Genomic DNA, 24,568 nt, shown 5'->3' with positions numbered 1-24,568 from the left:
GGAGGAGGCTTTCACAGCACCTGAACTAGACACACACACACACACACACACACACACACACACACACACACACACACACCTGCATCCACTGCCCTTTACATTAAAGTCTATTTGGTTCCCTCTAGGAACTGGCCATTTTAGGAGACACTTCACAATTCTAATAGATTTTGAGGTCATTTACTGACCCAAGCAATATGCTCTGTTGAAGAGCTTCTTCCAAGTCAAAGAAACAACAACAAAGAAGGCCTTCATGTGGAACATTGGAAAAACATTACCCAAATAAAAAAAATTACTAAAAGAAACCAGATTATTCCCTCCCACACCCCCTTCCCACTTGGTGGACCCAAGTTTTGTTGAATCTGTGGTTACCTCAGAATACAATTCAAAGTTTAAATTATAAATCACAGCCCTACACAGAGCATCATCAGTCCTTTTGAGAGTGGCATGTTCCAGGAAGCCTAATACAGTCACAGTCCAATACAGAGGGTATTCCTTAAGGGTGGGGCATAGGGCAAGTAAATGAAGGTCACTTAAATCTTCCCTATGACCTGTTTATTTTATAACTGGAATTTTGTAATTTTTCACCCCCTTGACCAATTTCACCTCCCCCGCAACCACCACCCCAAACTTTGGCAACTACCAATATGTTCTCTTTATCTATGAGCTGTGTGTGTGTGTGTGTGTGTGTGTATTGTTTTGTTTTGGATTCCACATATAGTGAGACCACACACACTATATGTCCTTCTCTGTCTGATTTATTTAATTTTGCATAATGCCCTAGAATTTTATACATGCTGTGCAAATGATAAGATTTTCTTTGTAACATAATGGCTGAAAAATATTTCATTGTAGAAATATATCATATTTTATCTGTTCAGTCATTAATGGACCTTTATATTGCTTCCATATCTTAGCTGTTTTAAAGAATGCTTCCAAGAGCATGAAGGTGCATATATCTTTTCAAGTTAGTGGTTTCATTTTCTTCAGATAAACACTCAGAACTATGGATCATGTGATGGTATATTTCTAATTTTTTTAATAACCTCCATATTCTTTTCCGTGGTGGATGCACCAATTTGCGTTCCCAACCACAGTACATAGGGGCTTCCTTTTCTCCACATCCTTGCCAACATTTATCTTTTGTCTTCTTGATAGCCATTCTAACTGGTATAAAATATCTCATAGTGGCTTTGATTTGCTTTTCCTTGATAATTAGTGAGGTTGAGCACTTTTTTAGGTAAATGTTGGCCATGGGTATGTCTCCTTTGAAAGGACATGTCTATTCAGATTTTTTGCCCATTTTTGAGTTGGATCATTTGGATATTAACACCTTATTTGATATTTTTTGCCCATTTTTGAGTTGGATCATCTGGATATTAACACCTAATTTGCAAATATTTTCTACTATTCTGTGGGTTGCCTTTTTATGTGGTTGATGGTTTCCATTGTTGTTCAGAAGTTTTTTAGTTTGATATAGTCCAACTTGTTTACTTTTGCTTCTGTTGCTTTTACTTTTGTTGTGAAATAAATAAATAAAAATTATTACCAAGACCAGTGTCAAGGAGTTTACTTTTTATTTTTTCATCTAGAAGTTTTATGGTTTCGGGTCTTAAGTTCAAGTCTTAATTTATTTTGAAAACTCATTTTGTGTATGGTGTAAGATGGTGGTTCAGTTTCATTCTGTTGCTATTCAGTTTTCCCAATATCACCTATTGAAGAGACTGTCCTTTCTCCATTGCACATTTTTGGTTCCTTTGTCATAAATTAATTGACCACATACACATGGGCTTATTTGGGCTCTCTATTCTGTTCCATTGATCTTCAGTGCCAATATCATACTGTTTTAATTACTGTCCCTTTGTAACATACAATAATTTAAAATCAGGAAGCATGATGACTCTGGCTTTGTTCTTTTTCAAGATTTCTTTGACTATTTAGAATCATAACTGTTCAAAGGCTTTTAAGCAAAAAAGTGATATGAAAAATAATAATATTTAAGAACAGCAGCGTAAGCTGGATAAGAATAAATTGAAGGAGTCAAGACTGAAGGCAGGGACCAATTTGGAAGCTGTCACTATAATCCACACAATGGATGAAATTACATTCAATAAAGACAGGGCAGTGAGGTAAAGAGAAGTCGATAGACTCAATATATTGTTAGGACATAAAATTGACAACTTGGAAAAAGGAAAGAGGAATCAAATAACCAATTTCCAGCATAGGTAGTAGGTGGGCAATGGTGCCATTTCCAGTGTTTTACAGAATAGTAAGGATGGTACGTAAGTGATGTTCTTTCAGGACATGAAGACTTTTAAGTGTTCTGGGTATAGAAATGCAAATATTTAGCTGGCTGTTGGAAATAAGTCTCTGAAGCTTAGGAGAAAGACAGGACTTGAAGATACAATTTTGGGAGTCTTCTGCCTGGGGAACAAGCTTTTAGCCATGGAAGAGATCAGGATTATATCAAATAAAGAAGTACCTTGTATTAAGCCTTAGGGAACACCAATCTTCAGGGAATAAGTGGAAAAAGAGAAAGTTTCAAAGGGACTTTAAATAAGAATCTAAAGAAACAGACAGACCAGCATCAAGGCTGTCACAGAATGTAAGGGTAAGATGCAACAGGAAAGAGGGAAGGGCCAACACAGCCAATGCTGCTCAAGAGTTTAGGAGACTATGCAGGTGAATAAAAATGTCAGTGGCTGAAGAATGGGTTGGGGATGGATGTTTAAAATAACCACTAAGGAGAATTTGAGATCAAGTTAACTTGGGAAAATAAAATAAAATAAATAAATAAATAAATAAATAACTGAAATACACTGATTATCCATGTGTGGTTGGAAACCATGAATTTGTAATGGTCCAACTCTACATGGTCATGCAATATTCTCTAGAGGCACATAATATCAGAGACATAAACAAAATGGCTCATACTAAGACTCATCCAAGTTTGTGGTTTTCCCCAGCAGGAGGGAGATTAGGACAAAGGTTCACCTAGGTAAAGATTATCAAGATGGTGTTAACCAAGGAATCTAAATTGAATAGAGAAAAAAGTCAAGAAAGTTAGCAAGGGAATATCAAAGATATAGATATTTAGTTATTAATAATAATCAGAGCAATACCAGGTGCTGTAAGAAATACCGACATCCCAGTGGCTTACTATTGATACAATAACTTACTTGAGTCTTCCTCTTTAGGAGCGATGAGGGGTTCTTCTCCAAGATTCAGGGACATTGGTAAACAGCCTAATATCTTCAACATTTGCTTTCCAAGATCACCACTGAGCATGATAATCAGCCAGCAAACTGGAGAAAATATTTCTTCTTAACCTCCTAGACTTGAGATGACCACACATTTCTTACACTCAGGTTCTTGGCAAGAATTAGTGACCTCACCTAAATGCAAGATAAGCTAAAAAATATAATGCGATAACTTGGTTGGGCAGTCACTTCCTAGAAAAAAAAAACTCTGCATTCATGAAGAAGAACATGAATCTTTGGTAGATGGCTAGTTGTCTCAGACACAAATTTCCTGTAAGGTTGATGAGTATAGATTGGAACCATGTCTATAGATATTTAGAAGGATTGGTGGATTGGTACAAAGAGGAATGTTTGTTTTTAGAAGTCAATGGGGGAAACGGGGGAAATATGTAATACTTTCAACAATAAAGACTTTTTTAAAAGAAAGAAAAAATTGATGACTAGTTAGCAATTAGTAATATATTACCCTCATGTTGAAAGTGTGAAAATTTAACCACTGATTTGTTTATATTTTGCTGAATATTAATCAGCAAAGTGTTCAAGATGTGGAGATTCAAGTATACTTAAAATCAATATGAAAATTTATATGAAATCTAATTTTTATTGACACTCATTGTCATAACACGTCTTGGACAAGTCACTTTTTTGAGCCTTGAATATTTTACCTATAAAGTGTAAATAATTACAACTTGCCCACCAAAGTCAGAAAGGTGGCCCAGACATTGCCTTGGAGTTTCTTTCATGGCTAAGGTCCATAATTCTACATAATTACAACTAGGAAAAATGAAAGCAATTTTTCACGAGGGACCCAGACAGTAAAATCTTGTAAACCTTAGAACTCTCAACACAGACTCATTATATATTCATAAACACAAATAATGCTGTTTAGAATAAAATTTTAACATTCTGACTTTCAATGAAAAAATCCAATCAAAAAATAATTTATGTAGATTAATTTTATTCATTATCCATAACAATTATTATTTTTTTCTTTTTCTTTCCTGAAACTCTGTATTCAAATATAATCTTAGAGAGAAAACAAATATGTAAAACAAATGAGACCAGAACTGTTTCATGTGGAAGTGAGAGGAGAAGCCCAGATTTTATTCCAGGTGGGGGAAATCAGAGCTCAGCTCCTTCTCGGCCCACAGCTGAGGATGAGAACACAGGTGGAGGCTCTCAGGAAAGGAGTCTCCTCACACAGCCATTCTTCAAACTGCCGCAATCATTTCCCTTTAAGACTTCCCTGAAGCCAAAAACCACTGATGTACAGATACTGAACCCTTACTCAATAGTTCATGGTTGGTCTCTACCCATCCCAATGCCAGACATGTTGATGCTTCATCATATTTATTTTTTAGCATTTTTATTACATTCTGTGTTGTATGGCCTTAAATTGATTTGCCTAATTCTATTATGTATAAACCTAATCAGCATTCCTTCACCATCTTCTACCATAAGATATCCAATATTTTGTGGACAAAGAATATGTAATTGTTGAGTTGACCAGGGTCCAACATCCAATTCTGAATTAAATATTACTATTATGAGAAAAATATTGAAGGGATTCAAAAATAGAAATATGGATGAAAATATGTGGAAATTAAAGGATGTGAGCCTGCTTAACTTGCCAATAGAAAAGCCATGAGAAAATTAATAACTGTCTTCAGGTTAGGCAAAAAATGATATTCATTAGTAATGTTTTAATCCTTGCATTTTCATGAGGAATTTAAGCCAGGAAAAGGAAGGAAATTTCTACTTAATGAAAACTGACAGGACCTCTAGTGCTACTCAGCAGTCCAAAATCAGCAAACTCACCCATTTTTCTGAATAGCTTTTCCAAGAATTTGCCACATGCATCAAGATTTCTATGCCACTCCACTCTGAAAATATCCACACACAAAAAAATGAAAAAGCATAAATAAAGGCAATGGAGGTAGTATTGTAGAGCAGATGTGGCATTGGGAAAGAGGAAACATGATAAAAAATGTGTCAGCTCTTGAGAAAAGGAAAGGGTATTAGTGAATGGTGGTGCTGTTCACCAGGGCAGAGCATGTAGGAGCAAAAGGTGGAAAAGTGCAGAAGAAATGGTGATGAATGGGGGATGTGTGTTACTTCCCTGTTGAACATACTGAATCAAGGTGACTTTGGGACATGCAATAGCAAGCAGTTCTACAGAGGACACAAGCCGAGGACATAGATTTCGGAGTCTTTGGTTTGACTAACCCCATAGCTGCATAGGTGTGGTTGAAATGGACCAAGAAGAGCAGGTAAAGAGAATTCCTCAGCTTGGGGTCCATGCACCCCTATAAATTCCATGAAGTAGTCTTCAGCAGGTTCTTTTAAGCCCCCCAAAATGTAAGATTTCGTGAGCATGTTCATTTTATCTGGGAGCAAAGTCTATATCTTTCTTTTGATGCTCAAAAATGTATTACCCAAAAAAGGTATTGAATCAGAGGACTAGATTGAGAAATGATGGCATCTAGGAAGCATGCCCTGAAAAATATAATGTGCATACACATATAGAGAATCAGGAGCCGGGGTGGAGCCTGAGAAGGAGCTGGTAGCAAGAGAGTCAGTGAGGCAGAGAGATGCAGGGCTGGCTCCATGAGAAGGAAGGGTTTTAAGTATGAGAACACCCCATCCTATCATTTCAGGGATGGGGTGTTCTAATGTCAACTCTCAGCAAAGCCTTCTCTGACCACTTACTCAACACATGTGTATTGTTTGTCTTCACCACTAAAAAGAAAGTTTCACCCGGCTAGCATGGTTCAGTATTTGAGCATTGATCCATGAACCAAGAGGTCACGGTTTTGATTCCCAGTCAGGGTACATGCCTCGGTTGCAGGCTGGATCCCTAGTGTGGGGCATGCAGGAGGCAGCCAATCAGTGATTATCTCTCATCATTGATGTTTCTGTCTCTCTCTCCCTCTCCCTTCCTTTCTGAAATCAATAAAAATATTTACAAAAAAAGAAAGTTCCCTGTGGACAGGACCTCTGAGTCTCCAATGCCTGAAATAAGAAACATAATGCAATTATTGAGTGATTCTTTGAGTGGCAGTAGAGACATCTGCAGTTTTTTTAATTTCATTTTTACCTTCCCTTGTTCTAAAACTAGATTAAATTCAGGTGGTTTGTAAACATTTTGATTGACTCAATAATGAAACACATGAGCAAATAACTTTTCCTTTATTTTCTAACAATACAAATAGCAATACAAGTAGAGTGCCATGGTAGAATACAGATAAGAAGGAAGAGGAGAAAAACAAACCAGTTAACTAAATAAGAAAGTAAAAAGATTTGTCACTATAATTTATACTCATTAATCAGTTTTCTTTTTCACTAATAAAAGTAATTCTTATTTATGTGACATATATATATCTTCTATAATTATAAAGCAGGATAAGAATAAACACAGCCATTGTCAAAATCTACTAAAAGCCAACCAAATTGGACAATTGTAAAGGTATTTATTATAAATCAAATGTTGTGGCACATAATGTCCTAAGGCACTTAGGCTAGAAATGTTTATAGAGGAAAAATGAAGTCTGCTCTCTAACCAATTTGAGTTACAACATTAAGGTCATTAAACAACACGAACAGTCATTTCAACAACTTTAACATGATGCTACACATTCATTTCCAATAAAATGTATTATTTCTCAAAATTGTAGAAAATTACATTATTCAATTATAGACTTGTTTTCTTAGTTTTAATAGCTAAGTCATCTTAATACTTGCTTTAAAGAAACTATACGACAATAAGAATCCAACCTTAGGCCAAATATTCCACTTCCTCTCTCTGGGATGCAAAATGGCATCTGAAATGCTCATGTAGCAAATACTACATCACTCTGACAATCAGGAAAAGAATTTGTGTATGTTAGTGCAGATAGGAGATGGTTACTCCAATCAAACAGCTTGTAAACTGACACATTTTTAGAAGATTCATCTTGGATGTACACTGTGGGGGACAGCTGTATTTTCAAAGTGGCTTCCATGTCCTCATTCATGTACAGCCACTTAAGAGATAAGAAAAGAAAAAGAAAATTTGACATCTCTGCATAGTTAATGTTGGTACAAGCATGGGGCCAGTTACATAATTTACAAGGCTTGGCACAAAATGAAAATGCAAGACTCCTTTTTTAAAAAGCAGGGAAAGGTGCTATTAAAGGTATGGAAATATAAAGGGTTTTCCTCTTTTTCACAGTCTCTCTCTCTCTCTCTCTCTCTTTTTCTCTCTCTCTCTCTCTGTCTCTTTCCTGCCACAGTGTTTTTCATTTGTTCTTTAATATTATTCTAGCTAAAAATAAAAATAAAAATTTAAATTATTAACATGAATTTTGTCATCCATCTTTATATTGCCAATGCTGGTTTTAAATGCAAACACAGGTATACCAACGTTTAACTCGTATGCAAAATCACCAAATTATGTGATTTGTATTTTGTAGCTCAAACATTAATACTTAGCAAAACAGTGAAAATATTGCTCAAAGCTAAGTTAACTGTGTTTGGGTTGTTTTTTGTTTGTTTGTTTGTTTGTTTGTTTTTCATTTCTTGATACAGCACATTCTACCAGTATTCTCTATCTAGTCTTACTGAAAATTAGGAAGGGTTGAAAAGAAAAGGAATACAAGTCATTCTATTTTTCACGTTCCTTCTATGTCATGATTTTCAGGGTCCATGGTTAGCGAATATGTGGAAGTAGCAGGAGTGAGAAAGGATGTACTGGATCTCCTAGGTCCTTGGTGTTTCCTTGAAGCCACTGCCACTTTAGAACCAAGCTCTGGTTCGAACAGTAAGGGAGCCTCTCAGACTGTCAGGGCCGCACGTCCTCAGTCACAGGTGTGACGCGCTTACTTTGTCTTTGTCTATTCGTTCTTGCCTTTACAAGTTAGACGGTTTCAACCTGAATCCGAAGTCATGCAATTTCTGGTAACTTCTGTGTGGAACGTGTCCTGCAACATTCCACACAGAAGACCTCTGATCCACCTGTAGCAGATCTGGTAAGATATTTGACCCTTTAAAATATAACAACTATTTGATATGCTTTCAGATTGACAAGTTTGAGAAGACCCCAACTTCACATTTCAAAAGGGAATAGCAACCAAGAAACATGATAGGAATGGGAAGGTGTCTAAATCTGTCTCCATTAAGTTTTTACCCTCCGAGTCAATTATGTTTGATTAGTCTCTGGAAGATATAATAGCTGATGAATTCCCTATAGCTATTTCATGAAATGTTAACATGAGCAATAGCCAGTAACCTGGGACACAATTTAGAAATCCCAGGAACTCAGATTTGGACCCTAGTAATTCTAACAGAAGATTAAATGAGAAACAGGAAAACACATTTTTATTTTCATAACTAGGGTTTCTTATTTCAACACCTTCTCATTTCAGTAACACAGCCTGAAGAGTGTTATCGCACCAGAAGGAAAGTAATTTGACAAAATTGATCTGTATTCACATAGCAAAATGATAACTGCATGATTATATACTGCTTTTTAATATTTGCACTGATTTATGACTGTTATGATAGCAGTGACTTTTCAGATTCTTCACAAATGCCCATTCACCACTTTATAAAGCCTGACAATATTCTCATTCAACTTATATTAGTTAGTGATCAATTTATTCACCATCTGTCTTCTCCTTTGTCAATCTTTCTTTTGCTCAATCCTCAACTCTGTTTCCTGCCCCCTTCTTCTCTTACCAATACCCACTAATTCTAAACATGGTCTAAGCATTTTCAGCCTTGATATTATTTCCATTAATTATACTTACTAGCATTCTTGTGATACTGTGGACCTGCCCACCAATCCTACCCATGCTCCAGTTTCTGATGATGTATCCTATATGATCTTCTAATCATCAAGATAAATACATAATCAAGTCTCAGACCGTTATTAGGCCCTGGTACCCTAGGTCCAATGCTTATTTCAGGGGCAAATGTATAATCTAAAATCAGAGATCTAAGCATAACTATTTAATTAGAGTAACAGGTGTTCCCTTGTTTTGAGGATCATGGATCTGAAAAGATAAAAACCTGAGGTTAATAGTAGCCATTAGGTCAAGAGTATAGAGAAAGTCTGTCTCAACTAATAAAGCAAAGAAGGAGAAACAAGGACTGAAAAAGCTAGAGTGAGAGAGATGAGATGACGAGACTCGATCTCAGCTGCATTGGAGTTCTGCCACTTACATCCCAGTGAGTCCTAATACAAAAATGGGAAGTGGGTTGTCATAAGTAAGAGATGTAACTTCTGGAGTATCTCCCTTAGGAAAGAAATTAGTATATTGTGTCTACACGTCTCAGAAGGGGAGATTGAAGTTGTCATTTGAGCTGTTCATCAAAATATTTCTGCTCTCCTCCTTCCAGCCATGGAGTTAGATTGCCCTTCCTTTACCATTTTGAAGCTAGGCCAATGAAATATAAGCAGATATGATCTGCAGCCCTTCTCGTATACAATTTGCCAGGTTACCATTTTCCTGCCGTATGGTTTTTTTACTTGATAAAATTAAGTTTGGTAATCCTATGTTGGCCCCACTGTTGTTAATTAGAATTTTACTTAATTTGAAACAGTCCTTTTTGTTTGATCATCAAATCGAAAAACTACTGAAGAACTAACTTTATGTGTTTAATATCCTATTATTGATTTTAATATAACAAAATGCACCCTGGTGGAATCTTAAAGACACCCTTTTCACCCTTCTCTAGCTGCACTGTTCAAAATCATGGCTACTGTGCACTTGAAATGTGGCTTGCTCAAACTGAGATGTGCTGCCTGTGTAAATACATACCAGATTTCAAAGACAGTAAAGAAAAGGCAGCTGAGAACCAAAGCATATAAGTGACTTATCAGAGGTTATATGTATAACCAGTGGCAAAAGCAGGACTAGAATTCTCCATCATTTACTACTTTGACTGGCAAAGGCCACCTTTACCATTCTAATTTATTCTTCCTTCCAATATGTAGGAGATGTCCCTTCCCTAGGTCAGGCTGTCTCATGAGTGAGCCACGCAGAGGCACCAGCAGCAGTCTGAGAGTGCCTAAAGGGGAAAACACTTGGGCTACAAGCACTATGTTTCCTGCAGAGTTGGCTCCGTGGCAACTAAATCATAGGCAAGTGGGCTGGGGTTAGAGGCAAGGCTCCTAGCACAACAGGGAGCTGACGTGCACTCCAGATGTCTGAGGGGGCTGAAGCCTAACCATAATGACTGAGCATGCACAGTGGGTTGTGGGGAAAGAAGGAAGATGGCTCCTCGGAGAGCACACAGTTGATGACATGAAACAGCAAATTTAGTTTCCTGATCCCATCCACTGGCTCAGTCTCTGACTATATTACTGCTTTTATAGTGTCAGTCTTAACTAGGGAGTCTCTATCTAGATAGAATGAGCCTGAAACTTGAATGTCTTTAATTACAGCGGTTTGAGGAAATTAAGTAATGCAAGGTTAATAGTACTAAGCTCTGTACAGTTTGCACTTAACAAATGCAGTCAACTGGCTTTTCTGCATAACATGATTAGATAGATAGGTAGGTAAATAGATAAATGGAGACAGATGAGAGAGAGAGAGATCTGAACTTATTAGCTGTCCTTAATTTCACACAATGAATTTTGCAGAGGATCACAATTCTGTTATGTCTCTCTATTATATCCCTCAAAGGCAACACATGAAACCCCATGGGATTTGGTTCCACATTTTCTGCTAAAATGATATAATAACTCTGATCACTTCTACCTAGGACAAAATTGTTTAGATTTTGTCTGAAGTATCTTTTGCAATGCCTGTACTTGTTCATTTCAGAATTGTTTAGTTAATGCTAAGTTGAGACAAAGCATCATCTTTTGGTGTGACTTAGAGATGATAGGTATCTCTAGAGTGTTGCCTGACTGACAGCTGTCAATTAGAAATGGGTCCATAGGCTGGCTAGTTTGACTGCATGTATTTTAGCTCTTAAATTGCACTGATTCTTAATTTATAAATTGGTTTAATTTATTAATATCTCTATATTATGATACTCTGACAAAGATTTTATCAACCTCTTTCACTGAGATTTTCCCAGGTCTACAATCAAACAACTATTTAATAAAATGGCTGTTTCTACTGTTGAAAATAATGGTTGCAAATAGGTTCAGAAGCATGAATGAACACCCATATGTTAAAATATCATATTGAAGAGCATAGTAATATAATATTTTTCAGTGGTAGTGTGATGGGAAAAATACATTAGAAATTTGAATCTAGGTAGTACAGACAGGTTAATATTTGTCTGGTTTGACTCACTAGTTGTTGTTTTTTTTGAGAAATAATTTTCAAATAGAAGGTTTTATTATTATTCAGAGCTGCAGCAAGGTTTTGGAAGGGATTCCAAGATAAGAAAGGGGAGTCCCTCAGCCAAACAGAGGCAATGACATCACAGATTCTATCAGGGCCAGAGAGCAAGTTTGTAATTGAACAGTGTAGGCAGGAGGAGAAGGCTAGGAACATGTACCATCTGTTTGTTTTAAAAACAAAAGTATCACCTCACACTCCAGAACAAGAAGATAAGAAAGCACTTTCACTCAAATTTAGGTGAGAACAATTCTATTTAATTATCTGCTAAAAATCAATACTTAGACATTGTGGGAATTCTTTCATTCACAGTTATTCTCAGTTGGGAGCAAGTTTGGCCCCCAAGGGACATTTATCAAAATCTGAAGATTTTTTTTAATTGCCACAAGTAGGGAGTGCTGTCGACACCTAGTGGATAGAGGCCAGAGGTGCTGGTAAATATCTTTTAATACAAAGGACAGCATTGCACAATAAAAAAATAAATAAAAATCCTCATAACTATTTTTGATGTCAGATGGGAACTGGGTATATCAATCACTATGTTGTGCATCTGAAACTAATATGTCAACTGTAATTGAAAAATAAAAAATTACTTTCAAAAAATCCTCTTGTCCAACTAATGTACCTGCTGTGATTTATAGCAGAGGTACTGTACATTCACTCCTGGGTGTTTTCCACCAAGATACCTCTATGAAACTAATATTCCAGGCTTATTGTACTTGCCAAAAATAAGTGGTATCCTAAAAAATTAAAATCTAAAGTTGTTCCTTTAAATAAATATTTAGATTTTAGCAAAATCTAATACAATCTTAGTGAAATGAGAAATTATTTTGAAGTTTCACAATTATAATTTGATATTAAAAATGCATTGTATGTATATATATATTGTTAAAGAGCCCTGCCTGGCTACTAGACCACTAAAGTATACATCTGTGATATCAGCTCAGGCAAAATGTTCAAAACTAGCAAAATAGAATCAGTGTTTCTTTGAAAACTCTGTATCCCAAACAATTCCCAAAGCAAGTTCCTCAGCTTAGAAGCTTCTTAACTGTCTCCCTCCAGATATTGGCCTTGACACATCCCAAGTATCTTTCCAGGAAACCCTATTTCTAAAATAAAAAGTAACAAACCACTTAAGATGTTTCAAGTATTATTATAAATAAGAAACACTTAATGAACGCTTATTATAAACACCAAATGAGCATTTAAACTCAACTAACCATAAATATTTCTGCCAAAAAAAAACACCCAGTGTCATCAAGAAATAAATCTACTGATCAATGAATAAGAACTTGTGGAGATTCCTATATATCATTTCTGTATCTATGCTATTAATTACTTCCACGGGGTGGGTGGGTGGGGAGGAATCATATTAATATAACCTTTAAGCCACCAAGAGGCTGCTTAGGTTGAAGTAAACGATATAAGGATATGTCATTTGAAAAGATTCTACTTGTAGAGTGGTTAGGAGACATTATCCTCACAAACAAATCTCTCAAAATAAGAATGATGTGCCTTGGTTAAAAGAAAATGCATTCCATGGAAATGTTATTTGCATTCCATGCTCTTTTACTTGCTGATAAAAATAATAAAAAGCCATTACCCTATGAATGGCTGCCCTTTACTAATCACCTATTATATGCGAGGACCTTTGCCAGGCATTCAGTATGCACCAGGCTGATGATCACAGCTGCCTGGATGGAGAGAGATTTCCCTCCAGAACTCCAGAGCTCAGCTGCCTGGTGGAACAGACTGTGATTCAAACCCAGGAAGGCTCCCCCCACAACCATGGAAGGTCGTGGTCTCCACTTGCAGTAGAACTCACGAGCCCAAGGAAATTTAAGATTGTTTTTTATTCCTTTGTACTTTATTAGAACAATAGCACTCAAATGTCTAAACTCAGATCATAGAAGAATGACGTAGTTACACTTTAATTATTACCTTCCTTCCACAAAGGCATTTTGCCCTGATTTTGTTGTTGTTGTTCTGTTCTTTTGCTAGTATCAAATCATAGAGGCGGTAGAGATTTTCTTTTGTTTGTTTGTAATATATCTCCAGCTCAATTTCTTTCCTGTGGTGTGACTTTGATCAGTTCCGACATTTGTCAGGGTTTGTGCACACCCTCATTTGTAGACGTCGCAGGACATGGAAACAAGATGTTTAGCAGTCAAAAGCCTGTATGTTCTGTCTGAAACTTTTCCTCGCTGCTAAGCTTTATCAGTGTTTGTGTGGGCGTTGGGGTGTATGTGTAAGAAGGATATTAAGACTTTTAGAGAGGAGGGTGGGAAGAAGAGATTCGGGGGGGGGGGTAGGAGGAGAGAGAGGGAGAGAGAGGAAGGAGAAAAGAAAAGAAGAGGGAATGGAAAGAGAGAGGGAGAGGAAATGGGAGAGAAAGGAAAGAGGACTGCTTTATAGCTGCTAAGATTGCAGACAGAAATAGCACACAACCACCGTGAGCTGTATGAGACTCAGAAACCAAGACTAAATTGTATTCACTTTTCTTAATCAGTTGCTCAGAAAGAAAGAGATGACATCTGGTCCCATCTTCTTCTACATCTTGATTTTTGGAAAATATTGTAAGTATACTCAGGATTGCATTCCATATGCCTTTTATGAAATTATCATAAGTATGATTGTGTGTTACTTACGTTTATGCTTTTAGATGACAATGCTTTTTTTCTGACAAAATTGTAATCTCACCTCAGAATTATTCTTAATACATGTCTGTTATTTCTATTAAAAACTGGAATATATTGTCAGTCAGTAGTTAGGCAAGACCAGCATGCCATAGAAACCCTATTTTTCATAGCAACCAAATTTGTCTAACTGGTATTAACAATATTTTATAAGTAATTTTGTAATATTTCAAGAGGAGTAGACTTTAAAGAGATTGGGTTCAAGGAATATGCCCATTGAAATATCCCGGGAAGTCTTTACATGTGTTCCAGTTTCTATGTAGTTGTAACATTTCCTGTCCTAGTCCTTTGTGATTTGATAACATAGATTTGCCTCCTCAAAGGGATATGCGTTCAGAAAACTCCTTTTTTAGTTCGCAAGGTGCCTCGCTGTTCCTTAAAAGAAAAAATAAGGGAAAGTGCAAAGCCAGGAAAGGCGCGTGTACACACACACACACACACACACACACACACACACACAGGAGGAGTCCCGATGGACATCTGACTTTTGGTACAGTGACAGTTTTTGCTGTCTCTGTGTGCTGTCGTTTATTTTTCAGAATAATTTTCTTTCATCAAGGGAAAGAGTCGTTCTGCATTAAAGCCTAGGTTAATTATGTCAGTAGAAATCAAATGTTTTTGTTTCATGGGTAATAAATTATGACAAAGTCAAAGCGAATTAGAAAACTTTCTGGGTACCTTTAATACCTTTTGATGCTGGAAATGATTAAGCTCTAACAAACTGAGTATTCCCAAGAGTTATATTCCTCTCTCTCTTAAAAGTTTGTTTACATGAAGATATTCTATTGAGTACATTTTAATACAAATTCTCCCATGTGCCCCACCACAATGATTTTTCCCCCCTGTCTTTCCTTCTTGCCTTCTGACCTCTGGTATATATCACTGTGATGGTCAAAGGTGAGAGCATCAACATAAAAATTACTCAGAATCCTGGAGAAGCATTCCAGTTCTTTGCTGTCTCCATGTGTTATCTTGATTACTGACATTTCCATTTTCTAACTGGGTGGAGGAGAGGAGTGAAATTGCAAACCCCTACCAGAAACTGAATGTTTCTGTTTCTAATTATAACGCAAGTGCTTAAACTATTGGAGTTTTTGAGATTTGCCACCAACTTCCTCATTAAACAATAGCATACTCTGCCATCTCCATTTCCATTTCAATAAAATGAATAGGTCACAGAAGCCAGAGGTGTACTTCCAAAATAGGCATGAGAAATTCACCAGTATATATGTAAAAGATGTTCAGGGCAAGTTGAGAAGTAACTTTGGCTAATGTGCTACCATCATTTCAGGTTAGTAAAAAAGGCTCTATGCTTACATGTTGTCTTTTGTTAATAAAAAATTATTTTGATGACCAGAAATAGAAAATGGTTATTAGGAGGTTGGGGGCTAAGTAGAGGAGGGGCAAAGGGGGATGGGGGAAAGGGGACAGGAAAAGGTTTTGCTTTGGGCAATGGACGCATGACACAGTATGCAGATGATGTTTTGTTGAGTTGAACACTTGAAACGTGTATGGTTTTGCAAACTAATATCTCACTGTAATGGCCAATAAATTGAATTAATTTTTTAAAAAGAAGTTAAAAAGGATACTAAGGAACAAACATAATTAAAAAATTAAATGTATCAGATTAGATCTTGGACCAGGAAAAAAATAAAAGGGTTTTTGTTTTTTTTGTTACAAAGCGAGGGTGGGGGGATAAAAATAGTTAATAATGATGTCAAAACCTTACAACTTTTAAAATTTAAGTTCTTCTGATTTACAATGTTTTTGTAATGCAATGTGAGTACTTGAGAGCTCCATGTGCTCATCCTTCTGTGTGCTTTCCATGGAGAATGAGGGCACAAACATCTGATGCCCAGTTTGGCAAGCAAAATTTCTGGCTATATTGGTGTCAACTGGGTAGGTGGAGTGGAGGCACATTTAACCACAAAATGGCAACCCACACCCATGATTCACCTTTTAATTTATCTCATCACCCAATACCACCTAACAGAAGATTTCTTACACATATAGCAAAAGAAGTCAACAGTGATATAAGAAAAGTCTTAAGTTTCTGTAATCCCATGGTGGTGGTGGTTGTAATTATGTTTATGTGTTTGTTTTTTAATCCACTTTCCTGTTGCCTAGGAACAGTTGTCATGGATGACTGCTTACCTAAGGTGCTGATCTTTGACAACGATTTACCCACTCTGAGCCTTGTTTTGTAAAAGGGCAGTAAAATCTTTTACCCTATCTGTCTCCTAGATCTCCTATGTTTGGTTTTTTATTACATCAGTTACCTCCCTGAATCTTCAAAACGACGAGATTATATAGATACAATTAAGCGCAGGAAGACAAGCCCAAAGACATTCGGTACCTTCTCAGAAGACTCAAGCTAATAAATGCCAAGGTTTGAATGCTTTCGATGTCCATGCTTTTCCTCTGAGTCCATGAACATTCTCAGTAGAAATAATGTGTACTAAAGGGCCTTAAAAACAGAAAGCCCTTTATAGACTTGAGCAATTATTAGTCACCCTTTTAACCAAAAAAGTTATTGAATGCCAGGTACTCCAATAAGCAATAGGACCAAGGGGTGATCGCTAAAGGGGGAGAGTGGAGAAAACAGAATGTTCATCTAGGATTCCCAAACAGTGAGACAAGCGCACACTGAGTGGCAACATTAAGATTCAGAAAAGGTTTTCTTTTAACCTTGAGGATTTTTCATTCTTAAAAAATTCCTCTATAGCCTAATTAACTGAATTGTGTCAATGTTAATTTGCAGATTTGAAAATGTACTGTGGCTACGTAAGATTTTACCCTTAGGAGAAGGTAGATGAAGGATGCAGGAACCTCTCTGAACTGTTTTTGCAACTTTTTAGGAGCCTAGAATCCTGCAAAGTTCAAAAACAATCCCCAGGAAGAGTTATATCACAAGTCCTTACCAGCAATTGCTTTGCTCATTATTAAACAATATCATTCAGCAAAAGCAATAATTTTACTGAATACTTTGGATAGGAAGGGAACAAGTGAGGAAACAGGAAATAAAAGGGGCTCAAATATTAGTATTGGGCCAAGGACTGGGTAAGGTCCTAGTTTTTAGTTTCCAAGTGGATACTTACAAGACCACCTGGTCTGTGTCTTGGGTCCTGGCACTGGCATGTCTCTTAGCCATTCTCTTCTGTAACCATGAAGAAGAGGAAGGGAAGAGGCTTTCCCAGAACACTCCACTAGTACATGAAAAGCAGAACATTAATACATGGAAAAGTAGAATACTGATATATTTACCCACCTCCAAAACATAGAAGAATAAACTTTCCAGAAGTATCTACTATTTCACCTCATAGTTTTAAAGGTTGCTAATAATTTTGTATTGTTCTTACTATGAATATAGTGTCAAATTTTTAAGTTTCAAATAGATTAGAAAGCCTGTGCCTCATCATCATCGTTCCTAAAAAGGAAAACAAGGTATCACATTTGTGAACTAAATAGTTTCACAAGCATAATTTCACACATTAGGACAGACTTGTTAAAGCGAATGCCTAGAGTTTGGTATTCTGGTTAGATTTAATTTTTGTCTGAATAAAACTGTAAGCATGTATATAATTTTGATTTCAAGCCCTATGATGGTGGTTATGGGTGTGGTTGGTTTTGTTGGGGTTTTTTTCTTCATGTTTTGTTTTTGTTTTTGTTCTTTTTTTTTATTATTATTAAATTAACTAGGGTCACTATATTTCTTAAATCTTCCAAAATAATGAATTTGTCTTTTAAAAATAATCAGTGCTTTGAAAAAATGTCTATAAACTATTCTTTGAGATGGGAAGTTAGGGGCTCTTGCACTGGCCTGGCCAGTGTGGCTCAGTTGGTTGGGCATCATCCAGTGCCCCAGTGCTGGTTGGATTCCCGGTCAGGGCACATTCTTGGTAGGGGGCATGCAGGATGCAGTTGATGGATGTTCCACTCTCATTTTGATGTTTCTCTTTCTCTTTCCCTGCCCCCCCTCTAAGAATAATAATAATTACTAAAAATATTTTTTTTTTTTTTTTAAATATATTTTATTGATTTTGTACAGAGAGGAAGGGAGAGGGATAGAGAGTTAGAAACATCGACGAGAGAGAGTCATCGATCAGCTGCCTCTTGCACACCCCCTACTGGGGATGTGCCCGCAACCAAGGTACATGCCCTTGACCGGAATCGAACCCGGGACCCTTCAGTCCCCAAGCCGACGCTCTATCCATTGAGCCAAACCGGTCCCGGCACTAAAAATATTTTAAAATAAATTTATTGTCCACCAAAATCCTAGCTTCATAGATTAAGACTTTGCCAACACACTAAACTAGTACGATCATTTTTCATATACCAATACCTGCCTGGTAGGTAACCATTTTAAATCATTTTCATAATCAAGGAGATAATGGTCAGAGAAGAGAAGGGTTCTGACTCTATCTTCCCAAATCCATGCTCATAGTCAGGCCCAAAGAGACTTTAATGAAAGGGGCTTATGAAATTCTCAGAGCAGATTAAGATCAGTGGATGTTTTCACTGTCTCCCTCCGCTCTCCCTCTCCAGCCCATGCTCCCATGCTATTTCCGGATAGCCAAACCGTCTTTAAAGATACAGGCCTTTTCCATCACAGCCGTGCGGATCACTAATCTGGCCATCTCCCTAGGATGAGAGGGTCTTTATGTGCTGAAGGTTGAAATGAGACTGAGCATTACTATACAGGTGTCCAGTGAAGCTACAGTGGAAGAAGCTTTGCCAGTTTTTCAGGAGCAATTTGTAGCCGATCAAAAACTCTGCTTCTAGTGTCCAGACAGATGATTCTTTTCCATAGATACCTCCCAAAATAGCTTGAGCACCAAACACCTAAGTGCTTAACCTCACCCATAACTCATCCCCTGCAAGGATACCATGTCTTCTGTCTTCCTGCCTATGCCAAGGCTGGTGCCAGAGAGATGAGGCACAGCCCAGACTGTCCACATTGAGTAGAGTCACCCTAAACTTGCTCTTTACCTCCTTCTCCCCACCTCAGCATACACACAACTTCCTGAGAAGCAGTGGCATGCTTTCCAACTTCATGGCAGTGGAGAGGACACTTAGAGAAGCAACATAATGCATCCTTGCTATTGAGGAAAGCTACCCAAAGGCGTTAACAGTTGATGATTTGGTAGCGAATAAATCCCACACAGGTAGTAAGCTATCCGGTACCATGCCTTACATGCTAAAGTCTGATTTCCTATTTATCCTGTGGGATGAGGCTGTCTTTGAATTTTTATTCCAGGCATTGAGATGAAGTGAGGATGTGAAAAGTATAGTCTTCCTGGCCACCGAGCGTCTCACTTCCTTTTAATCGTGCTATGTGCTGTTCCTCCTCTTTTTTTTTTTTTTAAATATATTTTATTGATTTTTTTTACAGAGAGGAGGAGAGAGGGATAGAGAGCTAGAAACGTCGTCGACCAGCTGCCTCTTGCACACCCCCTACCGGGGATGTGCCCGCAACCAATGTATATGCCCTTGACCAGAATCGAACCTGGAACCCTTCAGTCAGCAGATCGACGCCCTACCACTGAGCCAAACCGGTTTCGGCTGTTTCTCCTCCTTTTCATCTCTCCCACAGATAGACGGTTTAGTGCCAAGTGAAACCTCCTTTCCTTTTCCCAGGAAAATTTCCTTTCCTGGCCTCCTGTAACCCAGGTATTAATTTGCAATTCTAATGAACCAGTCTCTCTTTCTCCTCAGCACTCAATTTCTCCTTTTTTATCTTAACCTTTCTCTCACATGTCCTGACAGAAGACACACAAAGAGAAACGCTCCTCTCCTGGTCCCAAAACTTGCAGCCAGAATTCTTATTTCTACCCACCTCTTGTCCCTAATGTTCCTTCCTTATGAATTAGAACTTTCACAGAGGCTAGTAAGCTGATTAATGTACTATAGGCAAATTGCATGTACACACCCCCATTGTGTGGGTACCTGGATCCATGGGCTAACTTTTACAGTAATGAGTAAAATGGCTCCAACATCTCACAGGGTAAGGAAACATTGAAATTGCATGTTTCTGTGGCCATTTAAACAGATAAATATTACTTCACACACTTGAGATTGAAATGTTATAGGTTATGCCTGGCCTGTGTGGCTCAGTGGTTGAGCATGGACCCATGCACCAAGAAGTCACCAGTTCGATTCCTTCTCAGGGCACATGCCTGGGTTGCAGGTTCACTGTTGGATGTTTCTCTCTCTCAAAAACACACAAAAGTATATTTTTTTAAAATGTTGTAAGTTAAGGCATGCAAATAAACATGAATATTTTTAATTTTAAAAATGTTGATTTTAGAGAGAGGAAGGGAGAGAGCGAAAGATGTGAGAGAGAGAAATGGATTAGTGCCAAAATTGGTTTGGCTCAGTGGATAGAGCGTTGGTCTGTGGGCTGAAAGGTCCCAGGTTCGATTCCGGTCAAGGGCATGTACATTTGTTGCGGGCACATCCCCGGTAGGGGGTGTGCAGGAGGCAGCTGGTCAATGATTCTCTCTCATCAGTGTTTCTAGCTCTCTATCCCTCTCCCTTGCTCTCTGCGGAAAATCAATAAAATATATATTTTTTTAAAGACCCTTTAAAAAAATGGATTAGTTACCTTTCACACACACCTGACTGGAGAGTGAACCCCACAGCCTGTCTATAAGTCCTGGCCAGGAATCAAACCTACCACCTTTTGGTGTAAGGGATGATGCTCCAGCCAATTGAGCCACACCAGCCAGGGCATGAATCAATAAATGCTGAAGAAAATGTATTAACGTATGTGCCTGGCTCTACTGAGAGAAATCAGATTAGGTGTCCCATTAAGCTTTTGTGAAAGCTCTTATCCAGGGCCCTTATTGCAAGAATAAATTAATGAAAAAAATGGATTAAGTTCCCAGATACATCAGAGACTGGAGTCTGAAATAGAACACTATTCAGGCTGCCATTCTGTTCACTCACAAAGCCTCTGATTCTTATCTTGCTTTTTATCCTCCTCTCTCATATTCCTTGGCTCATCCCAGCTTTTTGATATTTTAATAGGTTTTTCCCAGAGCCGGTTAGAAATGTTTGACTCATTTTCAATAGTCCAGAAGATTTGCCATTTTCACTTTCCTAGTTGGATCTGATTTGTTAGAAACTGCAAAACTGCTTGATGATTTATAAGTGTTTCTACTTTCTCACACATTTCAAACTTAGGCAAGAAGACGTCATCAATCAAGCTTTCTGTGAGCCTCTCTTAGCCTCCATTTAACCTCCCTCTATGAGTTAAGATTAAGAGAGGTGGCTGGTTTGGCTAAGTTAAATTTAGCTTTTTATTTCTGCTCTTCTGATTGCTGTCCTTACCCTGGTCTGTTAGCTGACAGCACGATTTATGTTCCCTGGAAAGAAGGATTATGTTTGTTTGTTAAAATTCCATAACTTTTCTCAGTATTTGAGCATTTATCCCCAGTGTTGACCTGAAATAATGTGGCAAATCATTTGTCCATCAAACCCATTTTAATGCCAAAAAAAATTATATAAATCTTTTTGTACTGCTACTGAGTCGTAGGCATCTTTTTTCAAAGTCTCTATGCAAGTATATACAGCAGGCTCAATATTATTTTCATCATTCTTTATAATCATTACCTTAGAAAGGGATACACACAAAAATTAAATAGATTTTTTTTTCTTCTCTCTAGGTGTTTATAATCTAAGATGGATAGATATGAATAGACACTGGCTATAATTATTAAATTAAAATGTAAATAGAACCCTGGCTAGTGTTGCAAAGTGGTTAGAGCATTGGCCCACACACCAAAGGGTCTTAGGTTTGATTCCCCATCAAGGGCATGTACCTGGGTAGCAGTTTCTAGCCCCGGGGCACATACAGGAGGCAACCAATCGATGTGTTCTGCCCCCCTCCCTCCCTTCCACTCTCTCTAAAAATCGATGGAAAAAATAGGCTTGTGTGAGGACTCACACACACACACACACACATACACACACACACACGTGCGCGCGCAAAAAAAAAAAAAATAGAATAAAATGTGAGCAGGTAATTCAAAGCCAAACATTTTATCAATAGTATATCTCCTCAACTTTCTGCCTATGGTATAATTACAATGACTGCCTAAATAGATCAGCGAAGAAAGAAGAACAAATGTGGTACTGCTCAAGAAAAATAGAATTTAACAAGGCAGTGTGTTGTGGAGGAATCAAAAAAAGAATGATGCTAAATAGTGCTGGATAAAAATAGTGTTTGCAGACTGAGAGCAAGCCTTCAAAGATAAAAGAAAAATTCGGTGAGATCAGCAGCAGCCCGGAATATAGAGGCAGGGCAAGGAACAGGCTAAGGCGTCTGTGTGCTCTGGTGATGAGGTTAGTGAAATCCTTAGAAAGTCATCATACACAGTCCAGGCCCAGAATGGGTTTGCATTTAAAGAAACTCATATAGAGAAAAGAAAATTCACCTTTTCCCTTGCTCCTGGAAAGATTTAAAGAATAATTTGTTATAAATGATCTACACAAGCCTTATTGAAGTTCTACATCCTCTCCTCTTCTCAGTCCTTCTCCCATCCCCAGGAGCCCCCAAGACTTTGATCCAAGGCTGTGTGGACTCTCATTTCCCCATCACTCAGCCTTCACTCCTGATGCACTCTGAGCCCACACGCCCCTTGCCCCACAGTCTTGTAAGTGCTTAATGTAGAACTTGAATTCAGATTTACCTGACACCTAAGTCTGATGTCTTTCCATTCACCATACAAATACCAAATCATGATGCCTAAGTATGTATATTATCATAAAATGGATAAGTGTTCTTTTTGCCATTTACGGATAAGCAAACTAATCAAACAGGTTGAACTCCACTCAGATCTACCACTTAGTGCTTCCCAGAGAAACAGAAGGCCCAACAGGAACAGGTCGAATGTGGCAAGACTATCGAGACTGAAAAGGACCTGGTAGAGTAAGGACATGATGAGAAGTTTCAGGAGTAGGGCTGAAGCAAATGATTGGAGATAGAGAAAATCATTGGAACTGATCATAATGTCTTTGTAAGCCACATTCAAGTCTGTACTTCAGACTATAGTAAATAGGTAATGGGCGTTAGGTGTGAAAGGAGCCAGGCCAGGAAACATTGTGAGAGTTTAAGAAGTGAAAGGTGAACAGGGTGAATGTGTACTCAGGTAAGTTGAATAGCCATCTCAGCTTGTGATGAAAGAGAATTGAATTGATTTAAGGGAAAGAGATGGGGAATGGGATATCAAAGGGAAAGGCTGCACATGAGCCCAGGGGGCATTTGGTCGATGATGGCAGCACACATCCTTGTATGCAGTCACTCATGGGGCGCTCTTATCAGTGGGTCTGGGGCTGAGCTGGTGGGCTTGGAATGCAGAGGGAATGAAGATGTGCAATCAGGTGCCTTCAGAACAGTTTTCATTCTTTGTATGGTCTAACTCCTGGTGTCCAGTGAGTTTTTCCTGGTCTTTTGTTCTCCTGTGGAGGAAAGCTTACAAATGGCCTCTAAGATTGTATTACCCTACAATCCTAACAATTGGAATGGAGGTTTTACATGGAATGCTATAAGGAGATGTATGCATTAGGAAGTAACTCTGGTAACTTACCAAAAGTGGACTAGAATGTGAGAAACTAAAAGCAGTCCCTAAAGGAAGTGTGGCCATTGCATCTTGAGCCACTAGACAGGTAAAGCCTAAGACCACGTCAAGTCAGCTGCTGGATTTTACGTTGTTTTTCTAGGACCTTAATGCATTTCTAATATATTTTCTCCCTGACTAGTACCTATAAAATGTACAAAATATGTGTGGAATACAGTACAAAGTTTTTATTTAATACCCTATGATAAGTCACAGAAAACTAAAAGATGGTTTCAATACATTTATGGGGAAAAAGTGATTCACCTTCAGCCAGACTAAGTCATATCCTTCCACGGGGTAAATTACCTTCTGGAGTAAATTCAATGCACATTAGGAAACTGTATTAACTCTTTAAAAATAACACAGTCAGAAAATTGTATACATTCTGGAGTTGCAATATTAGGTGTACTAAATTTAGGTGTGCTGCTAAAATTCCATACATATGAATTGGGCAACTTCTTGTTCATTGTTTCCCAAAAAAAGTAAATCCCACCAAAACTGGTTTGGCTCAGTGGATAGAGCATCAACCTGTGGACTGAAAGGTCCTGGGTTCGATTAAGGTCAAGGGCATATATCTTGGTTGCAGGTCCATCCCCAGTAGGGGATGTGCAAGAGGCAGCTGATAGATGACTCTCATCAATGTTTCTGACTCTCTGTCT

General features: G+C 37.9%; 1 protein-coding gene across 1 annotated transcript in view; it reads left to right on the top strand.

Annotated features, from left to right (window-relative positions):
• The first annotated feature begins 13,789 nt into the window (after positions 1–13,789).
• The window catches only part of RXFP1 (relaxin family peptide receptor 1), a 78,734-nt gene continuing 67,955 nt past the window's right edge, over positions 13,790–24,568 (top strand). Inside the window, exon 1 of the mRNA XM_036424806.2 lies at positions 13,790–14,169. Coding sequence (XP_036280699.1) covers positions 14,121–14,169 — 49 coding nt within the window. The 5' untranslated portion in view covers positions 13,790–14,120. The remainder of the gene's footprint in view (positions 14,170–24,568) is intronic.

This window comes from Pipistrellus kuhlii, unplaced genomic scaffold, assembly GCF_014108245.1.
Source record: "Pipistrellus kuhlii isolate mPipKuh1 unplaced genomic scaffold, mPipKuh1.p scaffold_m20_p_8, whole genome shotgun sequence".
Classification (NCBI taxonomy): domain Eukaryota; kingdom Metazoa; phylum Chordata; class Mammalia; order Chiroptera; family Vespertilionidae; genus Pipistrellus; species Pipistrellus kuhlii.
This window is presented reverse-complemented; position numbering and strand designations above follow the sequence as displayed.